The sequence below is a fragment of the Trachurus trachurus genome, assembly GCF_905171665.1.
Source record: "Trachurus trachurus genome assembly, contig: scaffold_255_arrow_ctg1, whole genome shotgun sequence".
Lineage (NCBI taxonomy): Eukaryota > Metazoa > Chordata > Actinopteri > Carangiformes > Carangidae > Trachurus > Trachurus trachurus.
In genome coordinates, this window is record NW_028155145.1 from 19,540 (window position 1) to 34,568 (window position 15,029).

Consider the following 15,029-nt stretch of genomic DNA (forward strand, 5'->3'; position numbering starts at 1 on the left):
CATTGTGTGCCCTGGATATTCATCCTACAAAGACGTCCCATCCTCTTGCCGTGTCTGAGAAACAGATGGAAGCAGCTTCGTGTCCACAGGACAGTCCTCAACAGGTACATTCACCTTTATCACTTGTTGTTTACTGCAACAGCCTCTCTTAGGTTTAAGTAACTAAATAAAGCAAATGGGCTCATTTTGCAGTTAATTTATTGTCGATCAGATCTACTAACAGTTAAATCTAATGCTACAATGTTACAGTGTCATTAAGCAGACGCTTTTATCCAAAGCGACGTACATTTTAGAGTTATACATTCACATTCACACACCAATGGCACAGCCTTTGGGAGTAATTTTGGGTTAAGTGTCTTGCCCAAGGACACATCGACATGGAGAAGCCAAGAATCAAACCACTGATCTTCCGATTGGTGGACGACTGCTCTACCTCCAGACCACAGTCGCACTAAATAAAGCAAATGGGGTCATTGTGAGGGTAATTTATTGTCGGTCAGATCTACTAACAGTTAAATCTAATGCCTCAATGAGGCAAAAGATAAAAGCACTTTTAAGATGGATCTGAACCTGTCTGGGCATTTTCTTTTTGCCTAAATATCACTGTAATCCAACACATTTACGATGTCCCCACAATGTACTTATGATACTATTAGTGTTAAATAACATCCAGAGATGCTTAGTCCCCGTGAAGGATGATAACATGGTGTGTATTAAAGTCCCCATGAAGCTTGTTGTATTGAAGATGTGTTAAAGCAAACACAGGTTTACTCATTAGTCTGAAATATTACAATTTTCTTTCTGTTTTCTTTCCTCTGAAGTCTGGTGTTTTGGCATGTACTAAAGTTTAAAGATCCTTGAACATGTATTTTTATCTACTTGAGTTTTATATGGTGGGCACATTAAGGTCTTAATTTCTCCATTGTTTTCTTTATACATCATTGCAGATGACATTGTGTGCCCTGGATATTCATCCTACAAAGACGTCCCATCCTCTTGCCGTGTCTGAGAAACAGATGGAAGCAGCTTCGTGTCCACAGGACAGTCCTCAACAGGTACATTCACCTTTATCACTTGTTGATTACTGCAACAGCCTCTCTTAAGTTAGTTTTAAGTAACTAAATAAAGCAAATAGGGTCATTGTGCAGTTAATTTATTGTCGATCAGATCTACTAACAGTTAAATCTAATGCCTCAATGAGGCAAAAGATAAAAGCTCTTTTAAGATGGATCTGAACCTGTCTGGACATTTTCTTTTTGCCTAAATATCACTGTAATCCAACACATTTACGATGTCCCCACAATGTACTTATGATACTATTAGTGTTAAATAACATCCAGAGATGCTTAGTCCCCGTGAAGGATGATAACATGGTGTGTATTAAAGTCCCCATGAAGCTTGTTGTATTGAAGATGTGTTAAAGCAAACACAGGTTTACTCATTAGTCTGAAATATTACAATTTTCTTTCTGTTTTCTTTCCTCTGAAGTCTGGTGTTTTGGCATGTACTAAAGTTTAAAGATCCTTGAACATGTATTTTTATCTACTTGAGTTTTATATGGTGGGCACATTAAGGTCTTAATTTCTCCATCGTTTTCTTTATACATCATTGCAGATGACATTGTGTGCCCTGGATATTCATCCTACAAAGACGTCCCATCCTCTTGCCGTGTCTGAGAAACAGATGGAAGCAGCTTCGTGTCCACAGGACAGTCCTCAACAGGTACATTCACCTTTATCACTTGTTGTTTACTGCAACAGCCTCTCTTAGGTTTAAGTAACTAAATAAAGCAAATGGGCTCATTTTGCAGTTAATTTATTGTCGATCAGATCTACTAACAGTTAAATCTAATGCTACAATGTTACAATGTCATTTAGCAGACGCTTTTATCCAAAGCGACGTACATTTTAGAGTTATACATTCACATTCACACACCAATGGCACAGCCTTTGGGAGTAATTTTGGGTTAAGTGTCTTGCCCAAGGACACATCGACATGGAGAAGCCAAGAATCAAACCACTGATCTTCCGATTGGTGGACGACTGCTCTACCTCCAGACCACAGTCGCACTAAATAAAGCAAATGGGGTCATTGTGAGGGTAATTTATTGTCGATCAGATCTACTAACAGTTAAATCTAATGCCTCAATGAGGCAAAAGATAAAAGCTCTTTTAAGATGGATCTGAACTTGTCTGGACATTTTCTTTTTGCCTAAATATCACTGTAATCCAACACATTTACGATGTCCCCACAATGTACTTATGATACTATTAGTGTTAAATAACATCCAGAGATGCTTAGTCCCCGTGAAGGATGATAACATGGTGTGTATTAAAGTCCCCATGAAGCTTGTTGTATTGAAGATGTGTTAAAGCAAACACAGGTTTACTCATTAGTCTGAAATATTACAATTTGGTGTTTTCTTTCCTCTGAAGTCTGGTGTTTTGGCATGTACTAAAGTTTAAAGATCCTTGAACATGTATTTTTATCTACTTGAGTTTTATATGGTGGGCACATTAAGGTCTTAATTTCTCCATTGTTTTCTTTATACATCATTGCAGATGACATTGTGTGCCCTGGATATTCATCCTACAAAGACGTCCCATCCTCTTGCCGTGTCTGAGAAACAGATGGAAGCAGCTTCGTGTCCACAGGACAGTCCTCAACAGGTACATTCACCTTTATCACTTGTTGATTACTGCAACAGCCTCTCTTAAGTTAGTTTTAAGTAACTAAATAAAGCAAATAGGGTCATTGTGCAGTTAATTTATTGTCGATCAGATCTACTAACAGTTAAATCTAATGCCTCAATGAGGCAAAAGATAAAAGCTCTTTTAAGATGGATCTGAACTTGTCTGGACATTTTCTTTTTGCCTAAATATCACTGTAATCCAACACATTTACGATGTCCCCACAATGTACTTATGATACTATTAGTGTTAAATAACATCCAGAGATGCTTAGTCCCCGTGAAGGATGATAACATGGTGTGTATTAAAGTCCCCATGAAGCTTGTTGTATTGAAGATGTGTTAAAGCAAACACAGGTTTACTCATTAGTCTGAAATATTACAATTTTCTTTCTGTTTTCTTTCCTCTGAAGTCTGGTGTTTTGGCATGTACTAAAGTTTAAAGATCCTTGAACATGTATTTTTATCTACTTGAGTTTTATATGGTGGGCACATTAAGGTCTTAATTTCTCCATTGTTTTCTTTATACATCATTGCAGATGACATTGTGTGCCCTGGATATTCATCCTACAAAGACGTCCCATCCTCTTGCCGTGTCTGAGAAACAGATGGAAGCAGCTTCGTGTCCACAGGACAGTCCTCAACAGGTACATTCACCTTTATCACTTGTTGTTTACTGCAACAGCCTCTCTTAGGTTTAAGTAACTAAATAAAGCAAATGGGCTCATTTTGCAGTTAATTTATTGTCGATCAGATCTACTAACAGTTAAATCTAATGCTACAATGTTACAGTGTCATTAAGCAGACGCTTTTATCCAAAGCGACGTACATTTTAGAGTTATACATTCACATTCACACACCAATGGCACAGCCTTTGGGAGTAATTTTGGGTTAAGTGTCTTGCCCAAGGACACATCGACATGGAGAAGCCAAGAATCAAACCACTGATCTTCCGATTGGTGGACGACTGCTCTACCTCCAGACCACAGTCGCACTAAATAAAGCAAATGGGGTCATTGTGAGGGTAATTTATTGTCGGTCAGATCTACTAACAGTTAAATCTAATGCCTCAATGAGGCAAAAGATAAAAGCACTTTTAAGATGGATCTGAACCTGTCTGGGCATTTTCTTTTTGCCTAAATATCACTGTAATCCAACACATTTACGATGTCCCCACAATGTACTTATGATACTATTAGTGTTAAATAACATCCAGAGATGCTTAGTCCCCGTGAAGGATGATAACATGGTGTGTATTAAAGTCCCCATGAAGCTTGTTGTATTGAAGATGTGTTAAAGCAAACACAGGTTTACTCATTAGTCTGAAATATTACAATTTTCTTTCTGTTTTCTTTCCTCTGAAGTCTGGTGTTTTGGCATGTACTAAAGTTTAAAGATCCTTGAACATGTATTTTTATCTACTTGAGTTTTATATGGTGGGCACATTAAGGTCTTAATTTCTCCATTGTTTTCTTTATACATCATTGCAGATGACATTGTGTGCCCTGGATATTCATCCTACAAAGACGTCCCATCCTCTTGCCGTGTCTGAGAAACAGATGGAAGCAGCTTCGTGTCCACAGGACAGTCCTCAACAGGTACATTCACCTTTATCACTTGTTGATTACTGCAACAGCCTCTCTTAAGTTAGTTTTAAGTAACTAAATAAAGCAAATAGGGTCATTGTGCAGTTAATTTATTGTCGATCAGATCTACTAACAGTTAAATCTAATGCCTCAATGAGGCAAAAGATAAAAGCTCTTTTAAGATGGATCTGAACCTGTCTGGACATTTTCTTTTTGCCTAAATATCACTGTAATCCAACACATTTACGATGTCCCCACAATGTACTTATGATACTATTAGTGTTAAATAACATCCAGAGATGCTTAGTCCCCGTGAAGGATGATAACATGGTGTGTATTAAAGTCCCCATGAAGCTTGTTGTATTGAAGATGTGTTAAAGCAAACACAGGTTTACTCATTAGTCTGAAATATTACAATTTTCTTTCTGTTTTCTTTCCTCTGAAGTCTGGTGTTTTGGCATGTACTAAAGTTTAAAGATCCTTGAACATGTATTTTTATCTACTTGAGTTTTATATGGTGGGCACATTAAGGTCTTAATTTCTCCATCGTTTTCTTTATACATCATTGCAGATGACATTGTGTGCCCTGGATATTCATCCTACAAAGACGTCCCATCCTCTTGCCGTGTCTGAGAAACAGATGGAAGCAGCTTCGTGTCCACAGGACAGTCCTCAACAGGTACATTCACCTTTATCACTTGTTGTTTACTGCAACAGCCTCTCTTAGGTTTAAGTAACTAAATAAAGCAAATGGGCTCATTTTGCAGTTAATTTATTGTCGATCAGATCTACTAACAGTTAAATCTAATGCTACAATGTTACAGTGTCATTAAGCAGACGCTTTTATCCAAAGCGACGTACATTTTAGAGTTATACATTCACATTCACACACCAATGGCACAGCCTTTGGGAGTAATTTTGGGTTAAGTGTCTTGCCCAAGGACACATCGACATGGAGAAGCCAAGAATCAAACCACTGATCTTCCGATTGGTGGACGACTGCTCTACCTCCAGACCACAGTCGCACTAAATAAAGCAAATGGGGTCATTGTGAGGGTAATTTATTGTCGGTCAGATCTACTAACAGTTAAATCTAATGCCTCAATGAGGCAAAAGATAAAAGCACTTTTAAGATGGATCTGAACCTGTCTGGGCATTTTCTTTTTGCCTAAATATCACTGTAATCCAACACATTTACGATGTCCCCACAATGTACTTATGATACTATTAGTGTTAAATAACATCCAGAGATGCTTAGTCCCCGTGAAGGATGATAACATGGTGTGTATTAAAGTCCCCATGAAGCTTGTTGTATTGAAGATGTGTTAAAGCAAACACAGGTTTACTCATTAGTCTGAAATATTACAATTTTCTTTCTGTTTTCTTTCCTCTGAAGTCTGGTGTTTTGGCATGTACTAAAGTTTAAAGATCCTTGAACATGTATTTTTATCTACTTGAGTTTTATATGGTGGGCACATTAAGGTCTTAATTTCTCCATTGTTTTCTTTATACATCATTGCAGATGACATTGTGTGCCCTGGATATTCATCCTACAAAGACGTCCCATCCTCTTGCCGTGTCTGAGAAACAGATGGAAGCAGCTTCGTGTCCACAGGACAGTCCTCAACAGGTACATTCACCTTTATCACTTGTTGATTACTGCAACAGCCTCTCTTAAGTTAGTTTTAAGTAACTAAATAAAGCAAATAGGGTCATTGTGCAGTTAATTTATTGTCGATCAGATCTACTAACAGTTAAATCTAATGCCTCAATGAGGCAAAAGATAAAAGCACTTTTAAGATGGATCTGAACCTGTCTGGGCATTTTCTTTTTGCCTAAATATCACTGTAATCCAACACATTTACGATGTCCCCACAATGTACTTATGATACTATTAGTGTTAAATAACATCCAGAGATGCTTAGTCCCCGTGAAGGATGATAACATGGTGTGTATTAAAGTCCCCATGAAGCTTGTTGTATTGAAGATGTGTTAAAGCAAACACAGGTTTACTCATTAGTCTGAAATATTACAATTTGGTGTTTTCTTTCCTCTGAAGTCTGGTGTTTTGGCATGTACTAAAGTTTAAAGATCCTTGAACATGTATGTTTATCTACTTGAGTTTTATATGGTGGGCACATTAAGGTCTTAATTTCTCCATTGTTTTCTTTATACATCATTGCAGATGACATTGTGTGCCCTGGATATTCATCCTACAAAGACGTCCCATCCTCTTGCCGTGTCTGAGAAACAGATGGAAGCAGCTTCGTGTCCACAGGATAGTCCTCAACAGGTACATTCACCTTTATCACTTGTTGATTACTGCAACAGCCTCTCCTAAGTTAGTTTTAAGTAACTAAATAAAGCAAATGGGCTCATTGTGCAGTTAATTTATTGTCGATCAGATCTACTAACAGTTAAATCTAATGCCTCAATGAGGCAAAAGATAAAAGCTCTTTTAAGATGGATCTGAACCTGTCTGGACATTTTCTTTTTGCCTAAATATCACTGTAATCCAACACATTTACGATGTCCCCACAATGTACTTATGATACTATTAGTGTTAAATAACATCCAGAGATGCTTAGTCCCCGTGAAGGATGATAACATGGTGTGTATTAAAGTCCCCATGAAGCTTGTTGTATTGAAGATAGAAATTTCCCGAAGCAGTGGCTTAAAAACGTCTGTCAATACATTTTACTATCATTCTCTAAAGAATGTTTGAGTCTCATTTAGCTTCATACACTACTTTTTTTTGTACTTTTCAGTTTAATTTCATACTGTATAATGATTTAAGTTGTTGCTTATTTTTACAGACTCTGAAGGACTTCCATAATGAGAATGAAGAAATTGTACCAAGACTAAGACGGACAAAAAGCATTATAGTAAGTCCACAACTAAGTGCCTGGATTGACATTGTGGAAATGTTCCACAATCTTTCATAAAGTACATGATTTAATGGAGTGTTTATTTTAGAGAAAATATGTCCAAGTGACTTTTTTTTTTTATTTTTATCTTTTAAAAAAATCTCTTAGATGAAGGACATATTTCTTGAAGACACAGAACTGTATGATACCACATCATCAGTCAGTGGAGATGAAGACGAGTATGTTCCTGATTCTGACCCGGACACTGACAGTGATTCTAGTATTGACCTCACTCCAAGAAAAAAAAGACTTCTTGATTCTCTTCTAAACCTTGGCTCAGATATGCCTTATGAATGTGACACCACAACACCTGGATTGGACACCCACTCCGTTGCATCTGAATCCTCTGTAGAGGAAGAACCCTGCCCTGAACTTGGTGTAGAGGAAGAACCCTGCCCTGAACTTGGTGTAGAGGAAGAACCCTGCTCAAGTCAGCGAACCAATGATAGTCTAGTAGTTGGTGCTCACCAAAATAAAAATGGCAAGAGATGCTACGATAAGAGACACTATTGTATGTATTGCAAAAAGCCATATGCCAAAATGGCAAGACATTTGGAACATGCACACAAAAATATGGTGGATGTGGCAAGAGCTTTTAGCTTTCCAAAACAGTCCAAAGAGAGAAAAAATCAGCTAGAATATATTCGGAACAAAGGCAACTATGCCCATAATGCTACTGTGATGGAGTCAGGAAAGGGACAACTTGTCCCATGTAAACGGCCACCAAAAGAAGGGCAGGGAAGTGACTTTATGCACTGTGCATACTGCCAGGGACTTTTCACACGAAATGTTCTATGGAGACATATGCGAGTTTGTAGATTCAAGTCTGGATCAGTCAACCCAAAACCTGGCAAGAACCGTGTTCAGGCTCTATGTGCATACACTGCGCCTGTGCCTTCACATATCAGCAGGCAGCTTTGGAAAGTTGTCAGTGCCATGAATCCGGGTCCTGTCACAGAAATAATTAAGAATGACCATGTCATTATTGAATATGGAGAGCACTTGCTCAATAAAGGTGGAATGACATTAAAAAGTCAACAGTGCATCCGTGAAAGAATGCGTGAATTGGGACGACTGCTGGACAATGCCAGGAAAAATACCAGGTTAAGAAAGATTGAGGATTTCGTTAATCCTGCGAATTATGTGGAGATGGTCAAAGCTGTCAAAAGTACTTGTGGCTATGAGAGCAGTACCAACGCATATATCATTCCCTCACTGGCAACAAAACTTGGAAATGCTTTGGTAAAAGTCAGCAAGCTCTTGAAAGCTCAAGGACTCATTTCCGGCAACCAAGAGCTTGTGAAGCGTGCATCTGAGTTCCAAGAAGTGCACAACGAGAAGTGGAATGCATTGGTTTCTGCAACAGCACTAAGGAACATCGTTGAGGCCAAGTGGAATGCACCCACTGTGATGCCCTTTACCGAGGATGTGCAAAGAATGCACCAGTTTCTCAGTCAAAAACTAGATGAATGTTGCATCACATTGTCTGAAAGTCCCTCGACAAAGGCTTGGATTGACCTTGCAAAAGTTTGTTTAACACAGACCATCATGTTTAACAGACGCAGAGAAGGAGAGGTGTCGAGCATGCCTTTGTCGGCTTTTTTGTCAAGGGACACATCAGATCCCCATGAGGACTTGGACTGGGCACTGTCAGAGGTAGAAAAAAAGCTCTGCAGACATTTCTCCAGAATTGTCACCAGAGGAAAGCGAGGCAGAGCAGTTCCAATTCTCCTGACTCCAAAAATGCTCCATGCTTTGGAACTCCTCGTTCAGCAAAGAGATGCCTGCGGGGTTCTTGGTGATAATCCTTACTTGTTTGCAAGACCTTCAGCTATGTCACATTTCCGTGGCTCAGACTGTATACGTGGCTTTGCAAAGTCATCTGGCGCAAAGTGTCCAAAGGCATTGTCATCAACCAAACTGCGAAAACACGCTGCAACTCTATCAACAGTGCTCAACATGACTGACACCGAGATGGACCAACTAGCGAACTTTCTTGGTCACGATATCAGGATCCACCGAGAGTTTTATCGACTCCCTGACAAGACCCTGCAACTGGCAAAGATCAGTAAAGTTCTGCTGGCACTAGAGAAAGGAAGACTGGCTGAGTTCCATGGAAAGAACTTGGACGAAATCACAATTGACCCAAATGGTATATTTGATTTTCACTGTACTTGATGTATCGTCTTTTCATTTTGTCTGACCGAATTATAAGCGTGTCATGTCTCCTGCAGAAAACGTTATGGGGAGTGATGAGGAAGATTCATGCGGAGAGGATGGAAATCATTCATTTCCTGTTGATGGTATGTTTCAGTAATTTCATGTAAAAAAAAAAGAGTAAGATGGTTGTTTTTAAAGGTGTAATAAGGGATTTCATTTCACCGCTAGGGTTCGCGTTGTGCGCTGCCTGAACACCAAAACATTAGCCACACCAAAATAAACTCAGATTTTCATGAGATTTAATCGTAATAAAGTGATCAAAAGTATCCCGAAATGACAATATCATGATGCAGATTCATAAAAAGTCTGAATTGTTTCTTTGTGAGGTCTGTCTGCAAGACAACACGCAAACAACTGTTAAAATGTTTTTGTGAATGAGGTCTGGTGGGTCAGCGCTGTACTGTGCAAACACTGTAGTTAATTGCTCTAACAACACTCAAAATAATGTCATCTAAAGGCAACTTAAACATTATAAACTGACCGGGTTTTATTGATGAAGGCAGCTGAGCCGGCGTGACTCCTCTTGCTCCACCAGGTTGAGGTTATTGTTGCATTCTTGCAACAATAAATGACCTACTTTTGTTTTCTATGACCAGAATGTTTGTATTACTTTTGAAGTATGTCTTATCGGGTACATTGTGTGAATGTCATAGAACCGTCAACAGAGGAAACTGTTGCAGATACTTTGAGGAGTGAAAACTCAACAGACAAGCAACAAAAACTGCCATCAGCAGAGCACGGATCATCTTCTGGAGTCAGTACTGTGGGACATTCCTCCAAAGGTAATTGTTTTTTTTCCTCTTTTTTTGTGAAACAAACTTTTGTCAAGTTAATACTGGATGCAACAATGTGACGTGAAGTAGATATCACCCCAACTTGATCAATTATTAAAGAATATTTAGATATAGTTAATGAAGAAAACAGTTTTTTGAAACTTGTTGTTTGCACAGATTTTTCTTTTTGTAATTTGAAGCATTCTTGCAACAATAAATGACCTACTTTTGTTTTCTATGACCAGAATGTTTGTAGTGCATTTGAAGTATGTCTTATCAGGTACATTGTGTGTATGTCATAGAACCGTCAACAGAGGAAACTGTTGCAGATGCTGTGAGGAATGAAAACTCAACAGACAAGCAACAACTGCCATCAGCAGAGCACGGATCATCATCTGGAGTCAGTACTGTGGGATATTCCTCCAAAGGTGATGTTTTTTTGTTTGTTTGTTTGTTTTTTACTCTTTTTTTTATTGTAATATCACTAGATTTGAAGACAGGAGATTAATGAGAGCCATCATTGCAACCCTCAGTCTGGTGGCCCCCAAGCACTGGTGGACTGTAACTGAGTACATTTTAGTACTGCATTTCAGTACAAATTGACCCTTTGCTAAGTCCCGCCCCCCTTGGATACTGTTGCTACGCCTGTCAAGCTTTCGCTCCTAGCATGAGAAGTTTTCAGCTATATCAGTGAGAGATATACCAAAGGAAATAATATCAAATTTCTGGAAAAACGGTTCGGAGATATCAGAAAGAAGACAGAAAGGTCTTCAATACGCATTGAGAGCTACATTCACAATATCATCTGCTGGCGGAGTATTGTCAATCATGAGGAGATCATTAAAATAGAGGGAAAAGCTCAGCGGTCACAATGCAAGCGTCAGGTACCCCACGTCTTGACACTTCACGTGAAGGACAAGAATAACAATGCTCTTGTACAGCAGGGTAACTCAATATATTGTTTAAATTTTAGTTTAAGCTATAAAAAGTGATTTTATTTCACTGTTAGGGTTCGCAGTGTAATGTTACTGCCTGTACACCAAAACAAAGTGTCATTAGCCACATCAAAATAAACTCAGATATTCACGAGATTTAATCGTGATAAAGTGATCAAAAGTATCCCGAATTGACATCATGATGCAGATTCATAAAAAGTCTGAATTATTGCTTTGTGTCGTCTGTCTGCAAGACGACACGCAAACTGTTAAAATGTTTGTTTTGTGAATGAGGTCTGGTGGATCAGCGCTGTACTGTGCAAACACTGTAGTTAATTGCTCCAACAGCACTCAAAATAATGTCATCTAAAGACATAAATACTGCAGCGACATTATTGATTATGTACAGAAAACATTCTTGTTTGTTCCACGTCCGGAAGGAACCTCAAAAACTAAAGCACTTTTAACTCTTTCGCGACCACACTAATTCCTCAGCACATCCGCTCAGGACCACATGTTTTTGGCTATTTGTTTACCTTTTATCTCACGTCGAACCGAACTCTGTACGTCACCTAGAAACAAACGGTCTTCACGTGATTGAAGAGTGACTTTACAACGTGCTCCACAAAAAAACGGCGAGTTTTTCCGCCGTTTCGTTCGTGAGGACGAAGTAGAAGAAGAGAGCTGGGTTTCTCCAAAAACGGAGCTCCCGCTCTAGTTTCAGAGAAAAACGCACTTTTGTGTCAAGTGGCAATCTGCTCATTTTACCGGTACTCTGCAGTGTGGCATGTCTCCCAAATCATTTCTACGGCTAAATAAATATATTTGTAGGCATATCTGGGGGGTGTGGCAGCCTGGAGAGCAGCGGTGCAGCGGTGTGGGTCTCTGGCTGCAGCGCAGCAGCTCCGGGACACTGCTGTGTGACTGGCCGGCGATGAGTGCTCTGGGGCGGGGACGGCCGGTCACAGCCCCCGCTGCTCAGCACCCGCTGCTCAGCGCCCGCTGCAGAGCACCCGCTCTGCTGCACAGCGCCGTGAAAACAGCCGTGATAACGGGCTTTCAGATCCGAGTCTCCAAACCATAAACGTTTGTAACAGCACCGGTAAAAGTCGCCACATTTGTCGTCGGTCGCTTTTGTCAAAAGAGGGTTTGGAAAGTCGCCAGATTCAGCGAGAAAGTCGCAACACTGTAGCCGACAGCCGCACAGCGCTGCTCGCTGTCCCCAGAGCAGCATTCAAGGAGAACGATTACTCAAACAAAACCAAGATCACACAGTTTATAAAAAATATTATGTTTTGATTTTAGTTTAAAACAGTTTTACATATCAGAGGACTACCATATTCACACACAGGGTACCTCAGAGTGTCTATTATCGTAATCTGTAAAAAAACGGTTTTGACGAGTTTGCTCGTCAATGGTCGTGAACGTTCGGCAGGCTGTGACGAGTTAACTCGTCAATGGTCGCGAAAGAGTTAAGGGCCTTTCTTATGGCCTATAATGCCATCTAATCACAAGTTGTGGCTCGGCTGTAAATTTGTCAGCTGTAAACTGATCAAATAATTGAGGACCGATGCTTATCTCAGCTCTGATCAGCCTCTTAATTTCACTTGTACTGTATGTACTGGCACAGGACTTGGAACTGTAGCGTCTCCCTTACACTGTTAATAAAACTTTTGTTTTTGTCTCCTCACTTACAGGTAAAGCTCCACAGAAAAGAGCACGCTGGCAGCCGGCAGAGATTAGGGCAGTAGAGAGGCAAATGAATCAGTTAATCCGATCTTGTACTGTACCGTCAAAGAGTGATTGTGAAAAATGTTTAAGGGCTGAACCTGAAGCTCTCAGGAACAGAGACTGGCGGAACTTGAAATTTTATGTGTACAACCGGATTACCGCCTTAAAAAGGAAAATGTCTAAGTAGTCTAATCTAAATGTCTAGATTTAACCCTCTTGTTGTCCTCTGAAGAAAGAAGAGGGAAGGATGGAGGCAAGAAAGAAGGATGGAGGAAAGAAAGTTAAGTAGAGGAAGAAGGAAAGAGGGAGGGAGGACAGAAAGGAGGGAGGAAAGAGAGATTGAGGGGAAGGTAGAAAGAAGGGAAGGAGGATAGAGAAAGGAATGGAGGAGGGATGAAAGAAGGAAAGGATGGAGGAAGGGAGGTTGTAGAGAAGTTTTGTTTTTTTCTTAGATATGTAGTTTTATGATGCCAATTGTTCAGTTTGGCAGGTATTTCTTTAAAAGCTTGATGCTTTATGGTATCGCAGAAGTTGTAGATGTGTATGTTGCAAAATTGTAATATATGAAGAAATGTAAAAGAGATAGCGTTTAGGCTTTGACCATCAATAAGCTGGGAGTGTTGAATGGCACAAGTGAAACAAACCTTTGTCTGAATGCCAACTTTATTAGTTATAAAACATTTGGATAGTTACAAATGAAGAAAATTTGTTTTATGGTATCACAGAAGTTGTGAATGTTTTATACACATACTGTTAATTGCAAAATTGTAATTTGTGAAGAAATGAAAAGAGAGTTCTCCGCTAATTTACCTTGTTTAATAAAAGGTATGGTGTACAAGTCAAATTGGTTTGATTTTTGTGTGGATGAGTTGACTGAGTAGTAGCGCAGTCTTCATAGGCTAACAAGACCAGACATGATATATTTTTTTTTACACTTGGGAATCAGTCTCCATATATTTAGCGGATACTGGAGTTAGTTCCACAGATCTAATCATTCAGGCACAGCTGTTACCCTGTTAGCACATTTTTTAAATAGCCATGAAGGTTTTGAACCGATTCAATAGGTAATGTGTTGACATGGGTAGTATTTATAATAGTGAAATTTGTCACAATGGCCATCCTTTTAAGAATCATCCTCATCACTTGCACAACACGAGTGATTAGAAATGAGTCAATCTGCATCTTTCTAGATACCGCTACAGTAGAAGTTAAACTCCCAGATGCAATATGTTGGAGAATTTAGCAAATTGTTTGCCATGTAAGTATAAAGATAGGGATATTGTCCAATGTATATTGGACAATATGCTGCTACAACCAAAGGTACAAAGATAAGCATACTGTATGTCTGCCCTGTTTAAGTTGGCATAAAATGAATTAAAATAAAATAAAAAATTGTTAAAAAAAAAAAAGATAGGTCCCCACAAGTAAAATACGCATTTGTGTGAAGTATGTAAATTTATGCAAATAGTGTCCCCTGTAAACACATTGACTCGTTTTTACGGAGGTCCCCATGTAGCATGGGGAAAACACTACATTGCCTTTTCAAAGGTTTGAAGGTGTGTTTAGGCTTACTGACCAATGCATACTTTACCTGATTTTTTTCAGACTTGTAGAACCTCTAGAAAGGGTGGTCCCCAGAAGTGATGATTACAAACTTAGTCCCCATGAACCATGGAAACAAGTATGTGTGTGTGTGTGTGTGTGTGTGTGTGTGTGTGTGTGTGTGTGTGTGTGTGTGTGTGTGTGTGTGTGTGTGTGTGTGTGTGTGTGTGTGTGTGTGTGTGTGTGTGTGTGTGTGTGTGTGTGTGTGTGTGTGTGTGTGTGTGTGTGTGTGTGTGTGTGTGTGTGTGTGTGTGTGTGTGCGTGTGTGTGTGTGTGCATGAAGCTGGCTCTAGAGTGTGTGTGTGACTGACTTGACACATAGTTAGTAGCTGCATCCTGTGTCAGTCTGATTTAGCTGTGTCTCTGTTTATAAACATTTAAACGAGCGCCAGGTGGATTGTTTATGAAGTTAACGAGCTCTGGCCTGAGAATCACAGAGGTTACCACGGCGATAGGGGCCCCCGCAGGCTGAGACAGACAGAAACGTGGAGAAAAAGAGCCCTTTTCTGCCTCTGCACCGGTCTCACATTTAGGCTTAGCATGACAAAACGGTAACTCCTATCAGA

The 15,029-nt window shown here is 39.6% G+C and overlaps 1 protein-coding gene across 2 annotated transcripts; it reads left to right on the plus strand.

The window, feature by feature from the left end:
• Positions 1–13,223, plus strand: LOC311008011 (uncharacterized protein). Of its 2 annotated transcripts, XM_084001442.1 has the most exons (15): positions 1–104; positions 948–1,055; positions 1,615–1,722; positions 2,562–2,669; positions 3,229–3,336; positions 4,180–4,287; positions 4,847–4,954; positions 5,798–5,905; positions 6,461–6,568; positions 7,092–7,160; positions 7,311–9,354; positions 9,437–9,505; positions 10,076–10,204; positions 10,498–10,623; positions 12,828–13,223. In XM_084001442.1, exons 1-15 carry the CDS (start codon positions 66–68, stop codon positions 13,046–13,048), a joined length of 3,561 nt encoding a protein of 1,186 aa, XP_083857568.1. In that variant the 5' UTR covers positions 1–65; the 3' UTR covers positions 13,049–13,223. The 2 variants fall into 2 exon arrangements, with proteins under 2 accessions (XP_083857568.1, XP_083857569.1); XM_084001443.1 differs by lacking the exon at positions 6,461–6,568.
• Positions 13,224–15,029: the final 1,806 nt, after the last annotated feature.